This window comes from Papio anubis, chromosome 8, assembly GCF_008728515.1.
Source record: "Papio anubis isolate 15944 chromosome 8, Panubis1.0, whole genome shotgun sequence".
NCBI classification, from domain to species: domain Eukaryota; kingdom Metazoa; phylum Chordata; class Mammalia; order Primates; family Cercopithecidae; genus Papio; species Papio anubis.
In genome coordinates this window covers 36,782,702-36,802,434 of record NC_044983.1, presented here as the reverse complement: position 1 = coordinate 36,802,434, position 19,733 = coordinate 36,782,702, and the positions used below count along the sequence as shown (strand labels likewise).

The window sequence follows — 19,733 nt, the reverse complement described above, 5'->3', positions numbered from 1 at the left end:
CCAGGGCTATTGGGATGTTAAGACCCTGTGATTTTTTTCCACCACAGCTTGCCCAGATCTCCAGGAGGCTAAGTGGTGCTCGGCCAGCTTCCACCCCATCACTCCCTTGCCATTTGGACTTGGTACTCGGCTTAGTGATTAGAGCCCCCGAACAGGTGGTGGGATCCCTGCTCTGCTGGAGAGGAACCCAGGTGCACTGCAAGGGAGCTGTGCGAGGGCAGCCAGGGAGCCCTGGAGCTCTGTGAACTTGGGAACCTGCCACTATTAGAATGTGACTTTCACAAAACTAGGAGTTGAGGAAGTGTTGCTGAAATTTTCTTTATGCCATTTTTGCACCTCGGGGTGCGGACTTGGCACCAGATCCCCAAAGGTGATAGGAAGGACTGGAGAAAGATCTGGCATGAACCCTGATGGGTGAGATAACATGTGTATCAAGCCTGCTCTTACAAGAAATAAATACTTACTGGGGAGAGGTGTTGGCAGCTGCCGGGGTGTCGGGTGCCCTATCTGCTCTGGTTAGGGAGGGCAGCCCCCAAATCTTAGTGGACACATGCTAGAAAAATTCTGACTGTGGAGTGTTTAGCCCATCGTTTGGAAATAGCATCTAGCTACAATGTGTCTAGACCTGCCTGGGTTTCCCTGTAGTCAGCCGTCCAAAGAAGAATACACGCTGCCTGGCACCAGCACACCCAGGTGGTACCACAAGTTGAGAGAGAGCCTTTGAATGTAGGACGGAATTAAGTTAAAGAGGAACAGCTGACCCTGATGGAACCACCCAGTGTGAAGGCTTCCAGGCAGTGGGAGCAGTGCTTTGGGGAAGGAAGGAAACACGCACAGGAACTGTTCTTAAACAGTTGCCATCCCACCAAGAGATCGTCACTAAGGGAGAAGTGGGACTGGTATCCCCATGGGGAGGGTGTTTGTGTTCATCTGGAGCTGCACTAGCCTTGGCGAAATCTAGGGGTCCCTAGGAGGAGCCTCAGTGCCCCTTCTTCTTCCCATAGATGCTCTCCCCTCCTCAGAGGATGATGATGATGATGATGACTCCTCTTCAGAGGAGAAAGAGACAGATAACACCAAACCAAACCGTATGCGTGAGACACTGTTTCCTATCTTACTGCCCTTTGGGTCTGGGCGTTGGGTTTAAGAGGGGAGGGGAAGGCTGAAAGGGGAGGAAGAGAGGGCACATGGGGTCACGGTGCCTGTTCTGCTAAGTGCCAGGCACTGCTCACAGGTGTTGGGCAGATGGGCAGGGCACCCCCAGGTCGTGGCCTGGGCCCTGCTCCTGAGCCTGACCAGCTGCTCCTCCCCACCCTGCCTGTCTCTCTTGGCTTTCCCCGGGCAGCCGTAGCTCCATATTGGACATCCCCAGAAAAGATGGAAAAGAAATTGCATGCGGTGCCAGCTGCCAAGACAGTGAAGTTCAAATGCCCTTCCAGTGGGACCCCAAACCCCACACTGCGCTGGTTGAAAAATGGCAAAGAATTTAAACCTGACCACAGGATTGGAGGCTACAAGGTACGTGTGTGTGCATGCGAAAGTTGAGTAACGGGAACAGGGGAGGCCGAGCTAGGAAGTCCTGATTACACGCTTTTCATTGTTTTAAGTAATACTTTCTACCTATACAGGTTATGTATTAAAATTTTTAAATGCAAAAAAATGCAAATAAAGTTTAAAAATTTCTTCAGTCTTCTTTCTGTGTAATATGGTTTTTACATAGTTGATCACGTCATGTATAATAATTTCCTTGCCTTGTCATTTGTTAACATGAGTGTTTTCATGATATATTTCTTTTTTTTTTTTTTTTTTTTTTTTTTGAGACGGAGTCTCGCTCTGTCACCCAGGCTGGAGTGCAGTGGCTGGATCTCAGCTCACTGCAAGCTCCGCCTCCTGGGTTTACGCTATTCTCCTGCCTCAGCCTCCCGAGTAGCTGGGACTACAGGTGCCTGCCACCTCGCCCGGCTAAGTTTTTGTATTTTTAGTAGAGACGGGGTTTCACTGTGTTAGCCAGAATGGTCTCAATCTCCTGACCTCGTGATCCGCCCGTCTCGGCCTCCCAAAGTGCTGGGATTACAGGCTTGAGCCACCGCGCCCGGCCTTCATGATATATTTCAAGCATGAATGTTTGAAACATATAAGATTCCATTATTTTTAAATCCCATAATTTGGCTGGGCACAGTGGCTCACACCTGTAATCCTGTCACTCTGAGAGGCCAAGGCGGGCAGATTGCTTGAGCTCAGGAGTTCGAGACCAGCCTGGGCAACATGGTGAAACCTCTCTACTAAAAATACAAAAAATTAGCCATGCGTGGTGGTAGGCTCCTGTAATTCCAGGTACTCGGGAGGCTGAGGCAGGAGAATTGCTTGAACCCGGGAGGCAGAGGTTGCAGTAAGCTGAGATCATGTCACTTCACTCCAGCCTGGGTGACAGAGCGAGACTCTGTCTCCAAAAAACAACAAAAAAGTCCCATAATTTAATGAACTATTTTGTGATATTAGGTATTTTCTGGCTTTTCACCATAATAAATAATGTTGCAGTGAATCTCTGTCAGCATTTTTAAGTGTGCTTCCTTAGGACAGATTGTTACAAGTGAAATTACCAACTTAAAGGGTGTAAGCATTATTTATTTATTTATTTATAGACGGAGTCTTGCTCTGTCGCCCAGGCTGGAGTGCAATGATGCCATCTTGGCTCATTGCAAGCTCCGCCTCCCGGGTTCATGCCATTCTCCTGCCTTAGCCTCCCGAGTATCTGGGATTATATGTGCAGGCCACCATGCCCGGCTGATTTTTGTATTTTTAGTAGAGACGGGGTTTCCCCATGTTGGTCAGGCTGGTCTTGAACTCCTGACCTCAAGTGATCTGTCCTCTTGGGCCTCCCAAAGTGCTAGGATTACAGGCATGAGCCACCGCACCCAGCCAGAAACATTTTAAATTAATTCACCGTGCACTCACTACAGGCAAGACACCATGCTTTAAATGCTACAAGACAGTGTTCCTGCCCATAAAAATTTTCCAGTCTCATCAGAGTCAAATGTCCATGAGTGGCTACCGTAAAAAGCAGACTGTGATCGGTGCCCTGGGTAGGCAGAGGAAAGGGTGAGCACGGTTCTGACCAGAGACTGGACTGGAGGAGATGGTTTTTGAAATGAGCTGTCAAGGGCAGCAGGGGCTGGATTCTTCGTATAATAGGAGAGGTGCACAGTTGGGAACATTCCTGGTGTATTTGGAAGTGTTTGCAGAAGGCACATCTGTCCAGATCACGAATGACCTTGAACGTCACAGTGGAGACTTCCAGAGTCTTTACACCCCATCTACCACCTTGCAGAGTGTGAACGGGCTGGTAGTGGGGGCAATCCACGCCTTGTCCTAGCCAACCCTGCAGCCTGGAGCCCTGTGCCACCAGACTCTGATATGGAGGGCAGGTGCCACGGGGTGCCAACATTGTCATGGGGCTTCTGCCTGTATTTTCCTTCAGACTCTGAAAGTACCCCTTCGGCATTTCCCCTCAGGTCCGTTATGCCACCTGGAGCATCATAATGGACTCCGTGGTGCCCTCTGACAAGGGCAACTACACCTGCATTGTGGAGAATGAGTATGGCAGCATCAACCACACCTACCAGCTGGATGTCGTGGGTAAGAGGACAGAGGCGGCAGGAGGAATGCATTTAGCGGGAAGAGCTGAGCTTGGAGAACACAGCCAGGGTGTCCAGGTTTCTTAGGGGCAGAGTCAGGATAGCGGTTGGCACTTCTTGGCTTTGTCACCTTGAGCAGGTCACTTCTCCCTTTTGAGTCTCACTTTTCTTATCTGTAAAATAGAGTTAAGATCAGACAGTAACACATGTCAAAGCTGGTTGTCACTGTGAAATGGAAGGTGGTTTCAGAGTCTGTCCTGAAGGAGATGCTGTTGGAGAGGTGTTAAATGTAGCGCAACAGGAGCTGTCGCTTAATGCCAGCAATGTGCCAGGCTCCTTAAATACCTGCTCTGTAATGCTTGTGGCACACCTGCAAGGTAGGTGGTATTAGTCTAGCTCTGCACAGGAGCACAGGCAGTGAGGCTCAGAGAGGTGAGATACCTTGCTGATGCAGAACTGTACACCTGTGCCAACTTCAGGGCATCACAGGAGACTCTAGGAAGAATGTTGAGCCTCTTGGAGCGATTACCACAGCGTTTGCCTTCTAGGAGTTCTGAAAATCACTCCCTAGAGATCATTGGGTACAGAGTCTCTCAGTCAGTGTTCTTCTTGTGATAATATGGTCTAAAAAGGAGATTGTGGCCAGGCGCAGTGGCTTATGAGCTCCAGGTGGCGTAATGGGATTATTCATGCCTGTGATCCCATGACTTTAGGAAGCCAAGGCAGGAGGATTGCTTGAGGCCAGGAGTTTGAGACCAGCCTGGGCAACACAGTGAGATCCTGTCTCTATAAAAAAATTTAAAAATTAGCCTAGTGCAGTGGCATGTACTTGTAGTCCCAACTGAGTAACTGAGGCTACTGAGGTGGGATGATCACTTGAGCCCAGGAGTTCCAAGCTGCAGTGAGCTATGAAGACACCCTTGTGCTCCAGCATGGGTGACAAAGTGAGACCCTGCCTCTAAAAAAAGTAAAAAGGAGATTCTGATCCAAGAGGTTGGGGTAAGATCTGAGATCCCGCATTTCTAACAAGCTCCTAAAGGATGCTGGTAGCACTGCTGGTGGACCACACTTTGAACAGCAGGAGTCTAAGTGACTCTGGTTTTACTTAAGGAGGAGCAGGTGATGCTGAGGTCTGGGGGTGCAACTGAGTTAGAAGGTTCTCCATTAAAGCATGAGCGATTTACTGTGACTATAAATATGACTGCCTTGGGAAGGAGGATCCTGATGGCTTAGGGCCTGAAGAGATGGTGTCCCTTTCCCCTGCTCTGTTTTGAGAGGCCTGGGCTCAGCAGAAGTGCTGGGAGGTTTACATCCCATCACTGGGAAAGCCAAGTGGGACGCAGGTGAGCCCACCCTTCTTTAGCCCTGGCAAGGTCCCCATGACAAGCGCCTCCTCTCCCCTCTTCCACAGAGCGGTCCCCTCACCGGCCCATCCTGCAAGCAGGGTTGCCCGCCAACAAGACAGTGGCCCTGGGTAGCAACGTGGAGTTCATGTGTAAGGTGTACAGTGACCCACAGCCGCATATCCAGTGGCTAAAGCACATCGAGGTGAACGGGAGCAAGATTGGTCCAGACAACCTGCCTTATGTCCAGATCTTGAAGGTAATCACGGCACCAGTCTTCGTGGGCCAGACTGCTGAGAAGGAGACCAGTGTCTCGGGGGCTCAAGTTCCTGTGGGCAGGCTCAGTGCCCCCGAATGGGATCATTCCTCACCCTTCAGGCACACACACTCCATCTCGGTAGGGATCTAGCCACATCCCCCAGGACTAGTGACAGAGGTCACAAAGTGGAGGTGAGCTGGGAACAGAGGGCTGCAGGGATGGGTGATGCTGGTCTGTTATAATTTTTGAGAGCAACGTCACTGGGGCTTTGGGGTCAGCTACGCGAGGAAGGCATTTGGACCCCTGCCTTTTCATTGCCCGAAACCAGAGCCTTTCCGACAAGCATTTCCCAGTCTTAGCCCTGCGTCCTGAGTTACGTACAATCTTTCTGGCAAATGGGGTGCATGATAAGAGCATCTTTTATGAAGAGTTGGAAAAACAGATGCCACCTATAAATTCTAAGCCATATGAGGAGTAATGAATGGCATTTTCTTCCTTTTTCCTCTCACTCCCAGACATTCATTGTCCCTGAATGCTCCATTAATCCAGGGAAGGTAATTGCCTAAATCTCCAGTGGATCTCGCAACAGGAAGGAACCAGAAGCTGGGAAAGTTGTTTACCTCTTTGTCCCAGAGTTAGACCTCATCCTCCCCTGGCTTGGCTGTCTCAGAGATATACTGGCCCTTCCTTCTCTTCTCTTTGCTACTGGTGCTAAAACTGCTCTGTAGGTCATTGGCCACTGTCCCCACGCACAACCCCTGCTCTAGTCCTGGAGGGAGTGGGTTAAACACAAATAGAACATTCCATTTGAAGCAGTGATTTTTTTTTTTTTTTAATCAAATGCTTTGGACTTTTGAAGTCCACTTGTTCTGTCCTTCTAAAAGGGAAAGAAGGCCGGGCGCAGTGGCTCACGCCTGTAATCCCAGCACTTTAGATCACTTGAGGTCAGGAGTTTGAGACCAGCCTGGCCAACATGGTGAAACCCCATCTCTACTAAAAATACAAAAATTAGCCTTGTATAGTGGTTGGCACCTGTAGTCCCAGCTACTCAGGAGGCTGAGGCAAGAGAACTGCTTGAACCCAGGAGGCGGAGGTTGCAGTGAGCTGATATCACGCCACTGTACTCCAGCCTGCGTGACAGAGTGAGTGAGACTCTGTCTCAAAAAAAAAAAAAAAAAAAAAAATTCTAAAAGGGAAAGATAATTAATCTCACTTAACATCTCCCTTCGCTCCCTGGGCCTGCCTGAAAGTTACACGGGAGCAACACGCGTGGCCACGTCTCAGCGTTTGCCCAACTGACTGGTGTGTCGTTGGTTTGTTCCAGCATTCGGGGATTAATAGCTCGGATGCGGAGGTGCTGACCCTGTTCAATGTGACAGAGGCCCAGAGCGGGGAGTATGTGTGTAAGGTTTCCAATTATATTGGTGAAGCTAACCAGTCTGCGTGGCTCACTGTCACCAGACCTGTGGCAAAAGGTAATGGGGAGATGGATGGGATCCTGTGCTGGGGATTTGATGTAGGCCCCAAGCTGCTGGGGCAGGCGGAGAAGCCAGTACCGGACTGTCCTTGCCACCCTACTATATTTCTAGTGCCCAGAGCCATGGAAAAATACCCGGCCTGGGAGGCTGGTTTGGTTTGGTATTGTGTTGGTGTCTGCGGGCTCCCTCTCTGCCTTCTGTGTGTTCCTTGGCTGTGTGTGGATCCATGCGAGGACTCACGGGGACACGGTCTTGCTGTGTTACAAATAGTACTTCAGACTGAAGGTGTGAGTGAGTGGTGGTTAAGAGAAGGGGCCATAGGCCAGGCACGGTGGCTCATGCCTGTAATCCTAGCACTTTGGGAGGCTGAGGTGGGAGGATCGCTTGAAGCCAGGAGTTTGAGACCAGCCTGGGCAACATAGCAAGACCCCATCTCTACAAATTAAATAAATTAGCCAAGTATGGTGGTGTGTGCCTGTAGTCCCAGCTAGTCTGAAGGCTGAGGCAGGAGGATTGCCTGAGCTCAGAAGGTCGAGGCTGCAGTGAGCTACATTTATGCCGCTGCACCCCAGCCTGGGTTGACAGAATGTGACCCCATCTCTTAAAAAAGAGAGAAGGGGTTAGGCGTTCCCTTGCATACTCGCATCTGCTGGCTGTGTATGCACACATGCACGCGAGTGTGTGTGTGTGCGCATGTGTGTGTCTGCAGCCCCCGCCATTCCTCCTGTGTTCACCTGGCTATCTTTACCTGAAACCAAACAGCCCCTGCCCGCCGGCCCCATTTCTCCATGCCGCTCACCGCCCGCATGCTCGGATGGGCCAGTGGCTGCCAGCGTCTGGTGAAGGGTCGTAACCAGCCGTCATCTTCTCAGGTCTGCCGGAGTTCCTCCCTAAGGGTCTCACCCTCTTCCTCTAACAGGTTTTGCTGCCTGGTGGTTTTCGTTTGTTCCTTGTTGCAAAGAAGATGCGGGGGAGCATTTCTTCCTCTGGTCCCCCTTCTCTCTGTTTCCTTCCCTTGCTCTGCGTCTCTTAGAGGTCTCATGTCCTATGCTTGTCCATTTTGCTTCCATTGTCTCTTCTAGACTGCTGGAGTTAATACCACCGACAAAGAGATGGAGGTGCTTCACTTAAGAAATGTCTCCTTTGAGGACGCAGGGGAGTATACGTGCTTGGCGGGTAACTCTATCGGACTCTCCCATCACTCTGCATGGTTGACCGTTCTGGAAGGTACACACTGTAACTTCTCCTCTCGATGTCCTGCCCTTGCCACGGGCACGGGGGGAGCATGCATTTCCGGGCTCGGGGAGACACAGAGGCAGGAGAGCTGGAAGAATGGGCTCCTGCCTGCCTGGTGCCACATCCTGCCCCAGCTTTCAGAGCTGAATCCTCTCGGCTCAGAGAAGAGCTTCCCTAGTTTTGCAGGCGCACGGAGGCCTCCCACCCATACACCTGCCTCTGCTCTCCCCCTGGCCATTGCAATGCATGCCCGGAATCTGGGTTTACCCTGCAGCCGGACTCCTCCAGGGCAGGCTCCTTCCGTCCTTGGGTCCAGCAGTCTCCCCAGTCCGCTGGGCACTGAGTGTCTGAAAAGTCTCAGATAGGGCCCTACGCCTCTTCTCCTTTCTCAGGTGCTCAGCCCAGGGGTGGGGCTTGCTGCTTGCAAAGGGGCAGTCCACCCTTCTGTACTACCATCCTCTTGCCTTTGGAGAAAGAGGTCAGCCTGGACAGGTGAACTGAGCTGCCTTCAGAAAGGCCTGTCTCAGGCAGCCGCAGCAGGCTTCATGACGCCCATGTATCCTCTTTGGCTGCTGCCGTCTCTCCTCTCCCAAGAGGGGAAGTCTGTGTGTTGAGCCAGGGAGGAAGGAGCCTGCAGCCTGCTCAGGGTGGTGGCTGGTGACCGCGGGGCCAGGGCTTGCTGCTGTCTCTCGGAATGTCCTGCATGTGGGTCTGGCTGTTCCTGCTGGCACTGCCCTCTCCTCTCTCCCCTCCTTTCCCACTCTGCCCTACTTGCCTGTCAGGGTCTACGGATGCCCGTACTGGAGGCAGAAAAGCGTTCTGTTTTTATCGTCGTCCCTGTCTTGGTCCTGTCCGTGCTCCCCATGTGCTCCCAATCAATTGTCTTCGTTCCTCAACATCAGGGAAAGAAAAAACAGCAACACTTCTCCCTGTTATCAGCTCTGCTGTCTCCTTGTCAGACCTTGCGACGTTCTCCTCTGGGCTCAGTCTGGGGTCGTGCCTCATGCCTCTCTGGGGAGGTTCCCAGGGGTGCCGCCTCCATGGCTGGCTGCTGGGTTTTAAAGGGGAAGGTTGGGAGGAGGCCTGTGGAAGGAGGAGGGTGTCCACACCCGTGGGGCAAAGCGTGTTCCGTGAAACCAGTGCTGCACGTGCTGGGATGAAAGCCTCCCAGCCTTCCGTGCTGAGGGGAAAGGTGGACCGAACTGGCTTAGCTGCTGTGGCAATGGGGGGGAGGGGCGGTGAATCCTAATCGGAAGGTGGGAGAAGAGAATAACAAAATGCAACCCCGCCCCCTGCTGCCGCATTTCCTTAAGTTTTAGGAGTTGGGACCTATAAGTAGAATTCGTAAGAACTACCACAAAAGTTTATTTTTGGAAATTAAGTCAGCTTTGCCTGTGGTTTGGCTAGGAGTAAATATTTACCTGTGTGCCCCGACAGAGATGACACAGACCCAAAGTGGGACATTGAGCAGGGCACAGGCTGGTTCCCCTCCTGTCCTCTGTCCTCATTCTGTGAGTGCCACCATCACCAGGTACTGTAGCCTGCAGAAATAAACGAGGCACCAACCCTGCCTTCAGGGACCCTGTGGCTTCTTAGGGACAGAGGACTCAGAAACACCTCTGTCCCTGCATGTTAAGTGCACGCACACAGTGCTGAGGCTTTGCAGAGAAGGGCCATGGCTCCCAGAGGAGACCAAGAAAGGCACACAGAAGTGACTTCTCAGTTGGCCCTTACAGGGTCCCTGGGTGCCTGTACCTCTCCAGTCCAGTTGAGCGAGGAGGCTCAGGAGTTAATGAGGATGTAGCACGATGGTTCTAGGCCATCCCTCTTCCATGGCTCGAGTCCATTGAAGGCAGCCTCCAAGATCAGGGGGTTGTCTGATCCTCCTCGTGCCACAATTCCGGTCCTAGCTAGAACCTGCCGTAGTTCTTCTCCTCCCTAAAAGTTCCCAGGACACAGGAGATAGGTGTTGTTTTTCTAATGGAGCGGGACCTCGCATGGACGGGGCCCTCCGAGCCTGCTAATACCCTCTTCGCACTGACTCAGCTCTGGAAGAGAGGCCGGCGGTGATGACCTCGCCCCTGTACCTGGAGATCATCATCTATTGCACAGGGGCCTTCCTCATCTCCTGCATGGTAGGGTCGGTCATCGTCTACAAGATGAAGAGTGGCACCAAGAAGAGCGACTTCCACAGCCAGATGGCTGTGCACAAGCTGGCCAAGAGCATCCCTCTGCGCAGACAGGTAACAGAAAGTAGATGGGGGATTTGCACACTCAGCACCACCTCTCTCTCTGGGCCTCTAATGCCCTGCCCTCTCCCATTGTCCCTAATCTACAACTTTGGGCCTTGTTTTCTGGCTTCTGGGCAAGGCACAGTGGAATGTCATGAACTAAGTGTTCCAGAGTCTGTTTCAAGCTAGCGTAGCCCGTGAATTTCCTGCACCCTCCATATCCCACTGCAAGTCCTCCGGACCCCTGGGACATGGATTGGGAGGAAGTCCTATTTGGACGGAATGTGCAGCTGATAACATGAATTTGAACTGTCCCCAAGGGCTGCTTAGAAGTGCAGAGATGCAGGGTAGAGAAGGGGACTGTCTGTATTAATCCATTTTCACGCTGCTGATAAAGACATACCCAAGACTGGGCAATTTACAAAAGAAAGAGGTTTAATGGACTCACAGTTCCACGTGGCCCTGGAGGCCTCACAATCGCAGAAGGCAAAAGGCACATCTCACATGGGGGCAGACAAGAGAAGAGAGCTTGTATAGGGAAACTCCCCTTTATAAAACTATCAGATCAGCTGGGTGTGGTGGCTCACGCCTGTAATCCCAACACTTTGGGAGACTGAGGCGGGTGGATCACAAGGTCAGGAGATCGAGACCATCCTGGCTAACACAGTGAAACCCCATCTCTATTTAAAATGCAAAAAAATTAGCTGGGCGTCGTGGCTAGCGCCTGTAGTCCCAGGTACTCGAGAGGCTGAGGCAGGAGAATGGCATGAACCCAGCAGCAGAGCTTGCAGTGAGCCAAGATCGCACCACTGCACTCCAGCCTGGGCGACAGAGCGAGACTCCGTCTAAAAAAAAAAAAAAAAAAAAAAAAAACAGATCTCGTGAGATTTACTCACTATCACAAGAACAGTACGGGGAAGACCTGCCCCCATGAGTCAGTGACCTCCTACCAGGTCCCTCCCATAACACGTGGGAATTCAAGATGAGATTTGGGTGGGGACACAGCCAAACCATTATCAGCCATACCATACCCTTGTCCCCTGTATGCCCACCCTTCTGCATGGGAGGGTGTGTGCAAGAGTGGCCGTTTCTTCAGAAGCCTGTGCTCATTCTGGAAGGTGCTTTGGGAGTTAGGAATCCATAAACTAAGGCAAAGTAGTTGCAAAGAGTCAGGAGAACAGAGTTGTTACTGCGATGATCAGTTATAAAATGTCAAGCTGGAAGAGGTGCATTTGGTCTGCTTAATTTAAAGGTGAGTGAAGTCTAGAAAGGCCAGCTCATGGCAGAAATAGGTCAGTCCTAGAAGTTGGGCCTCCTGGCCTGCCATGGTCTTTGAAACACTCTGTGTTGGGGAAGGAACATCAGATACACAGACACGTGTCTGCCATTGTTGGGAAGCCCTGACTAGGAATTGAAAGGAGTCACCCCTGACCCCGCTCCTTGCTCTAGGGTGACCCCACTCTTCCTTGCAGGTGTCTGCTGACTCCAGTGCATCCATGAACTCTGGGGTTCTTCTGGTTCGGCCATCACGGCTCTCCTCCAGTGGGACTCCCATGCTAGCAGGGGTCTCCGAGTATGAGCTTCCTGAAGACCCTCGCTGGGAGCTGCCTCGGGACAGGTAATAATACTTTAACTCCCAACTTTTTGAAGGTATTCCTTGCGTGCTATTCTAGTGGTGGAAGGTGCATATACTAACACCTTCTGGGCAGTGAAGGTTCATGAAATGCCTGCAGAAACATTGCCACTTTCTGCTTGCAGTTGGGTGAAAGACAGAGAGGTGGAGATGGGGTGCCTCTCAAGGTTTGAACTTCACCAGCCCCAACTTATGCCCCTCTCTGTTTTCCCTGAAAGACTGGTCTTAGGCAAACCCCTGGGAGAGGGCTGCTTTGGGCAGGTGGTGTTGGCAGAGGCCATCGGGTTGGACAAGGACAAACCCAACCGTGTGACCAAAGTGGCTGTGAAGATGTTGAAGTGTAAGTGATGCTTCTGTCCTTGCAAAGAAAATCTTGTCCCGTTCCAAGCAAGCAGCAGGCCTCGGACCCAGCAGAACAGCTTCTCTGGTGCCTTTGCTGCCCACACCTGCTCCCCTGCCTGCTTGGGGTTACCTGGGAGTGGAGGGGGTGTTCTGCACCCTGAGATTGTTCTGTGACCTCACTCTGTTCCTTGGTATCAACCTGGGCTGTGGTCAGGTGTTTATCCTGGATCCATCGCTTGCAGGCTTTCCTCACCACATCCCTGCCCACTCACTACCACCTATTGCAACAACGACTCCCATTAGACGGAAGAGAAAATAAGTTTGGATGGAAGTGGGGAGGAGAGAATCAAGTCCCAGGGAAAAGCAGCCCCTCGACACATACCCCACTCCCTTAGCCTTTATCCTGCCCTCCCTTCCCAAGTAAATGAGTCTCAACATGTTCTTTAAAGCGGACGCAACAGAGAAAGACTTGTCAGACCTGATCTCAGAAATGGAGATGATGAAGATGATCGGGAAGCATAAGAATATCATCAACCTGCTGGGGGCCTGCACGCAGGACGGTGGGTACCGGCCAGACTGGCCTTCCCTGCCCAGCCGGCAGAAGATCTGAGCTGCGGTATCAGTCCCAAGGCCTCTCTCAGCCACAGTTAGGGAAGGGGGTTAAGAGAGGCCACACTAGCAGAGGTTAAAATGTGTTATTTCGGGGTCTGGGCTCCGCTCATTGGTGTTCATTCAAGAATACAGATACCTAGATTCACACACATGGTGTGTTAACAGAGGCAGCTGAGTAATTATGGGCTAAGAGCGCTCAGGCTGGGTGCAGTGGCTCATACCTGTAACCCCAGCACTTTGGGAGGCCAAAGCAGGTGGATCACTTGAGATCAGGCGTTCGAGACCAGTCTGGCCAAAATGGTGAAACCCCGTCTCTCCTAAAAATATGAAAATTAGCCAGGCCTGGTTGTGCATGCCTATGATACCAGCTACTCGGGAGGCTGAGGCACAAGAACTTGCTGGAACCCGGGAGGTGGAGGTTGCAGTGAGCCGAGATCATGCCATTGCACTCAAGCTTGGGAGACACTCCCTCTGTCTCAAAAATAAAATAAATAGGCCAGGCACAGTGGCTCACACCTGTAATCCTAGCACTTTGGGAGGCCGAGGCAGGTGGATCACTTGAGGGAGGTCTGGAGTTCGAGACCAGTCTGGCCAACAGGTGAAACCCTGTCTCTACTGAAAATACAAAAAGTAGCTGGGCGTGGTGGCACATGCCTGTAATTCCAGCTACTCGGGAGGCTGAGGCAGGAGAATTGTTTGAATCCGGGAGGCGGAGGTTGCCGTGAGCGGAGGTTGTTGTGAGCCGAGATCACTGAGCCGAGATCACGCGATTGCACTCCAGCCTGGGCAACAAGAGCAAAACTCCATCCTAAAACAAAAAACAAAAAAAAAGCCAGGCGTTGTGGTGCATGCCTGTAATCCCAGCTACTTGGGAGGCTGAGGCAGGAGAATCGCTTGAATCCAGAAGGCGGAGGTTGCAGTGAGCCAAAAATTGCACCACTGCACTCCAGCCTGGGCAACAGAGCAAGACTCCATCTCAACATAAATAAACAGACAAACTGGGGCTCTTACCCCAATGTTGCTTGAGAATTTTCTGGACTATGCAGGGAATAATTATTTCTCTGATTTTCTTTGGGTAGTAGAATGGATTTCCCAGGTCCCCTAAGAGGAGGCAGGAGAGGGGAGGTGGCCAGGGTGTGCTGCTGGGGATGGGGTTTCTTTGAGGTGAAGCCAAACCTGCTCATCTGCTGCTGGCCCCGTGGCCTCTTCTCCTGTGCCCGCAGGTCCCTTGTATGTCATCGTGGAGTATGCCTCCAAGGGCAACCTGCGGGAGTACCTGCAGGCCCGGAGGCCCCCGGGGCTGGAATACTGCTACAACCCCAGCCACAACCCAGAGGAGCAGCTCTCCTCCAAGGACCTGGTGTCCTGCGCCTATCAGGTGGCCCGAGGCATGGAGTATCTGGCCTCCAAGAAGGTGTGGAACCTGAAGGCTCCCCTGGGTAATGCCAGGGTGGGAACAGAGCCCCCCCCAGTCCTCCAGCCTGTGACTTGTCATCTTGTGGTAGCATTGTAGATGCACTGAGCACTGGCCATGTGTACCCTGTGTGTTGTCTTAGGCTCTCTGGGAACCGCAGAGTCAGGAGAACCCATGTAGCCAGGTGGCCTTGGGGTCAGACTGATAGAAGGTCAGATGTGTGTACTGCCACTTTCTGCGTAGCCTCAGGCAGCTACTTAGCATCTTAAAATTCTTCGAATACAAAATAAGAATAATATCAGCTGGGTGCAGTGGCCAAGGTGGGAGGATTGCTTGAGCTCAGGAGTTTGAGACGAGGTTAGGCAACATAGTGAGACCCTGTCTTTAAAAAAAAAAAAAATTAGCTGGGTGTGGTAGTGCGTGCCAGTAGTCCAAGCTACTCGGGAGGCTGAGATGGGAGGCTAGCGTGAGCCCAGGAGTTTGAGGCTGCACTGAGCCATGATCACACCACTGCACCCCAGCCTGGGCGACAGAGCAAGGCCCTGTCTCAAAAGAAAATAAAGTAAACAATACCTGTTGTAGAATTGTTATGAGGATAAAAGGAAACTGTCTGTGAGTGTAGAGTGCAGTGTTTGGTGTGTAAGGGCTGGCTTGGTTTGAGCCCAGCCACATGTGGACTTGCAGTGCTGGGAGGCAGGACCTGGGAGCACGCACCCCTGCAGACCCAGCAGAGGCATAAGGGGCCAGCATTTGGGGAGGGAAGGGAGGAGCGCTTGCTGTGATGAGAAGCCTGATGCTGGCAGAGAATATTAGAGGAGGGAAAGCAGAGGTTCGGGGGCAGAGCAGTGTGGCAGAAGTCCTATGACACAAGTCGGCCAGTTTGCATGGGTGGCAGCCCCCCCCACAGAGCCTTCCAGCTCCCTCACCTCCCCGCTTCCCACTCTCCCTTCCTCCGTCCTCAGTGCATACACCGAGACCTGGCCGCCAGGAATGTCCTGGTGACAGAGGACAATGTGATGAAGATAGCAGACTTTGGCCTCGCACGGGACATTCACCACATCGACTACTATAAAAAGACAACCAATGTGAGTGCCAACAGGGCTGCCCTATGCTGGTGGTTTCATCTGAGAAGCTAGGAGTGGGGTGGGCTCAGAACCAACCCCCGCCCCCATCCCTTCCCACCTGTGCTCTCACAGCCCTGCCTGGGGCCACCCCAACCTCCCCTGTGCTGCTTTCAGGGTCGACTGCCTGTGAAGTGGATGGCGCCCGAGGCATTGTTTGACCGGATCTACACCCACCAGAGTGATGTGTGAGTTTGTAACAGCAATTGCCAGGGAGGTGTGGGATAGAGAGCTGCTAGCACTGCAGAGTCCTGCATTCTCCCTGGACTGAGGAGTCTTCCTTCCACCCCAGAGAGGAAAACAAAACATTGTCTGTGGTCATTTCCTCTGCTCCAGATGTTGAAAGGCTGATCTGTTCTCCACTCTGTCTCCTGGCACTGCCCTGGGTGGGGGATTTGTGCTGGAGGAGGGGAGGCGGAGAAGCTGTAACACCCCGTGGCTCTCCGCTTATTTGCAGGTGGTCTTTCGGGGTGCTCCTGTGGGAGATCTTCACTCTGGGCGGCTCCCCATACCCTGGTGTGCCTGTGGAGGAGCTTTTCAAGCTGCTGAAGGAGGGTCACCGCATGGACAAGCCCAGTAACTGCACCAACGAGCTGTAAGCCCGAGGAGATGTCGGAGGCCGTGAGCCAGGCCCTGGGGCAAGAGTGGGCTTGAGGGGCAGGGGGCTAGATGAGAGGGTGTCCATCTCCAGTAGGCGGCCCTTCCTCCCTGACCTTACGGTCCTGCTGCAGGTACATGATGATGCGGGACTGCTGGCATGCAGTGCCCTCACAGAGACCCACCTTCAAGCAGCTGGTGGAAGACCTGGACCGCATCGTGGCCTTGACCTCCAACCAGGTAAGGCTGCCCATGCCAGAGCCAGAGCTCAGGCTGTCCCCACTGCGTGCATGCACCTCCCTGAGTAGGGAGGAGGGGCCCGGCCCATCACTGCTTCCTCTCGCCCATCACAGGAGTACCTGGACCTGTCCATGCCCCTGGACCAGTACTCCCCGAGCTTTCCCGACACCCGGAGCTCTACATGCTCCTCAGGGGAGGATTCCGTCTTCTCTCATGAGCCGCTGCCCGAGGAGCCCTGCCTGCCCCGACACCCAGCCCAGCTTGCCAATGGCGGACTCAAACGCCGCTGACTGCCACCCACACGCCCTCCCCAGACTCTACCGTCAGCTGTAACCCTCACCCACAGCCCCTGCCAGGCCCACTGCCTGTCCGTCCCTGTCCCCTTTCCTGCTGGCAGGAGCCCACTGCCTACCGGGGGCCTTCCTGTGTGGCCTGCCTTCACCCCGCTCAGCTCACCTCTTCCTCCGCCTCCTCTCCACTTGTTGGTGAGAGGTGCAAAGAGGCAGATCCTTGCTGCCAGCCACTTCATCCCCTCCCAGATGTTGGACCAAGACCCCTCCCTGCCACCAGGCACTGCCTGGAGGGCGGGGAGTGGGAGCCGATGAACAGGCATGCAAGTGAGAGCTTCCTGAGCTTTCTCGTGTCGGTTTGGTCTGTTTCGCCTTCACCCATAAGCCCCTTGCACTCTGGTGGCAGGTGCCTTGTCCTCAGGGCTACAGCAGTAGGGAGGTCAGTGCTTCGAGCCTCGATCGAAGGTGACCTCTGCTCCAGATGGGTGGTGCCAGTGGCTTACTAATTCCGATACTAGTTTGCTTTGCTCACCAAATGCCTGGTACCAGAGGATGGTGAAGTGAAGGCCAGGTTGGGGGCAGTGTTGTGGCCCTGGGGCCCAGCCCCGAACTGGGGGCTCTGTACATAGCTATGAAGAAAACACAAAGTGTATAAATCTGAGTATATATTTACATGTCTTTTTAAAAGGGTCGTTACCAGAGATTTACCCATCGGGTAAGATGCTCCTGGTGGCTGGGAGGCATCAGTTGCTATATATTAAAAACAAAGAAAAAAGAAAAAAAAGGAAAATGTTTTTAAAAAGGTCATATATTTTTTGCTACTTTTGCTGTTTTATTTTTTTAAATTATGTTCTAAACCTATTTTCAGTTTAGGTCCCTCAATAAAAATTGCTGCTGCTTCATTTTTCTATGGGCTGTGTGAAAAGGGTGGGAATGTCCACTGGAAAGAAGAGACACCCACGGGCCCTGGGGCTAGGTCTGTCCCGAGGGCACTGCACGCTCCTGGCGCAGGTTCCTTGTAACCTCTTCTTCCTAGGTCCTGCACCCAGACCTCACGACGCACCTCCTGCCTCTCCGCTACTTTTGGAAAGTCAGAAAAAGAAGATGTCTGCGTCGAGGGCAGGAACCCCATCCATGCACTAGACGCGCTGGGCGGAGAGTCAAGGCCCAGCAGCCAACCACCATGGATGGTTTCCTCCAAGGAAACCGGTGGGGTTGGGCTGGGGAGGGGCCACCTACCTAGGAATAGCCACCAGGTAGAGCTAAAGTGATTAAGAGGTAGCCAAGGGCACAGTTGCTCACACCTGTAATCCCAGCACTTTGGGACGCCGAGGTGGGCAGATCACTTAAGGTCAGGAGTTCGAGACCATCCCGGCCAACTTAGTGAAACCCCATCTCTACTAAAAATATAAAAATTATCCAGGCATGGTGGCACGTGCCTGTAATCCCAGCTCCACAGGAGGCTGAGGTAGGAGAATCCCTTGAACCTGGGAGGCGGAGGTTGCAGTGAGCCGAGATTGTGCCATTGCACTCCAGCCTGGGCGACAGAGAAAACAGAAAGGAAAGCAAATGATGAAGGTCTGCAGGAACTGAAACCCAGACATGTGTCTGCCCCCATCTGTGTGGGCGTGGTTTTGCCGGTGCTTGTAAGTGCAGGAGAACATGTCACCTGAGGCTAGTTCTGCATTCAGGTCCCTGGCTTCGTTTCTTGTTGGTATTCCTCCCCAGATCGTCCTTCCTGTATCCTTGTGACCAGACTGTATTTATTGGGACTGTCGCAGATCTTGGCTTCTTACAGTTCTTCCTGTCCAAACTCCACCCTACCCCTCAGGAAGGGGGGAAAATTCTCCGAATGCTTTTGTTTTTTCGGCTGCTTGGAATTTACTTCTGCCACCTGCTGGTCATCACTGTCCTCACCAGGCGGATTCTGGCTCCCCGGTACCTCATGGCTCAAACTACCACTCCTCAGTCGCTATATTAAAGCTTACATTTTGCTGGATTACTGCTAAATACAAAAGAAAGTTCAGTATGTTTTCATTTCTGTAGGGAAAATGGGATTGCTGCTTTAAATTTCTGAGCTAGGATTTTTTTTGGCAGCTACAGTATTGGTCACTATTGTAAAATTATCTTTGTTTCTCTCTGTAAATACGCACCTGCTAACATTACAATGTGTATTTATGTTTAAAGAAGGCATTTGGTGAAGAGCTGGGAAAGGAATTTTTAGCTCTTAAAAGCATTTGCTTTGAGACCACGCAGGAGTGTCTTTCCTTGTAAAACAGTGATGATATTCTGCTTTGGCCCTACCTTGAAGCAATGTTGTGTGAAGGGATGAAGACTCTAAAAGGCTTCATAAGCCCTTGGGAGAGGTGCTAGAAAAATATATGGCACTATCATAATTACAGTGATGTCCTTGCTGTTACTACTGAAATCACCCACGAATTTCCCCAAAGACTGCACTAGCTGTCACATAAAAGAGAGTGAAATTGACCTGAGAGAAAATGAAATGGCCATTTTACGTAGAGGACCAGATTGGGTCTCCTGAGGAAAGGAATCCGGTTTATCTAATGAAGATGTTGTGCCATCAAGGCACTGAGTCTGTCTGGTTTCCTGAGGGTTAAAAGATTAGGGCTGGGATCACCACAGCAGTAATCAATACTGCCTTTCCGTCTTTTCTAATTGCCATAGGCTGAAGATCATCGGTCCCTTGGCCCTGCTAATGTAATGTATTGATCTCAGGTAAGTAAGATTGAACATCAGATGAGGGAGGAAATCTGTCTCAATGTTAATGAGGTTGCTGTGCTTACTAGCTACCACTGGGTGGAGCCAGCGAGCTGAAGTTTCAGTTGGCATTAGGTGAACCACCAGTCAGCTCTCAGGTCACATTGGTCCAACTACTACCTGCTAGTATGTGTTGGTGGTGAGTGGGAACTCTTTAGCCTAGATTTGGCATTACGGAAAAATTGATTGGACAGCACTGATATGGCTTGTTTTGGAATGATTTAAGTATAGAATTAGACATGACACAAGTGCAAGGCCATAAGTGTTAGTGGCCACCACCTCTCTATTGTAGCAGAATTCTATGTGAGACACAGGCCACATCTAGCATCACTGCAGTTGGGTTTTAGAGAATGCCTAAAGTGGCTGGGCATGGTGGCTCACGCCTGTAATCCCAGCACTTTGGGAGGCTGAGGCAGGCGGATCACCTGAGGTCAGGAGTTCCAGACCAGCCTGGCCAACATGGTGAAATCCCATCTCTACAAAAATACAAAAATTAGCCAGGTGTGGTGGTGCATGCCTTTAAT

At 52.0% G+C, this 19,733-nt stretch overlaps 1 protein-coding gene across 17 annotated transcripts in view; it reads left to right on the top strand.

Moving 5' to 3' along the window:
• FGFR1 (fibroblast growth factor receptor 1) overlaps positions 1-18,832 on the top strand; it is a 59,619-nt gene extending 40,787 nt beyond the window's left edge. For 3 of the 17 annotated variants that reach the window (XM_009212924.4, XM_009212927.3, XM_009212925.4), the window contains 15 exons: positions 1,005-1,094; positions 1,346-1,518; positions 3,513-3,636; positions 5,047-5,237; positions 7,798-7,942; positions 9,998-10,200; positions 11,655-11,800; positions 12,034-12,155; positions 12,607-12,717; positions 13,993-14,183; positions 15,146-15,268; positions 15,422-15,492; positions 15,762-15,899; positions 16,036-16,141; positions 17,468-18,830. In XM_009212924.4, coding sequence (XP_009211188.2) covers positions 1,005-1,094; positions 1,346-1,518; positions 3,513-3,636; positions 5,047-5,237; positions 7,798-7,942; positions 9,998-10,200; positions 11,655-11,800; positions 12,034-12,155; positions 12,607-12,717; positions 13,993-14,183; positions 15,146-15,268; positions 15,422-15,492; positions 15,762-15,899; positions 16,036-16,141; positions 17,468-17,674 — 2,141 coding nt within the window. In that variant the 3' untranslated portion in view covers positions 17,675-18,830. Of the gene's footprint in view, positions 1-1,004; positions 1,095-1,345; positions 1,519-3,512; positions 3,637-5,046; positions 5,238-7,797; positions 7,943-9,997; positions 10,201-11,654; positions 11,801-12,033; positions 12,156-12,606; positions 12,718-13,992; positions 14,184-15,145; positions 15,269-15,421; positions 15,493-15,761; positions 15,900-16,035; positions 16,142-16,254 lie in introns of all 17 variants that reach the window. The other 14 variants (XM_009212926.4, XM_009212928.3, XM_009212922.4 and 11 more) reach the window with 11 other exon arrangements.
• Positions 18,833-19,733: the final 901 nt, after the last annotated feature.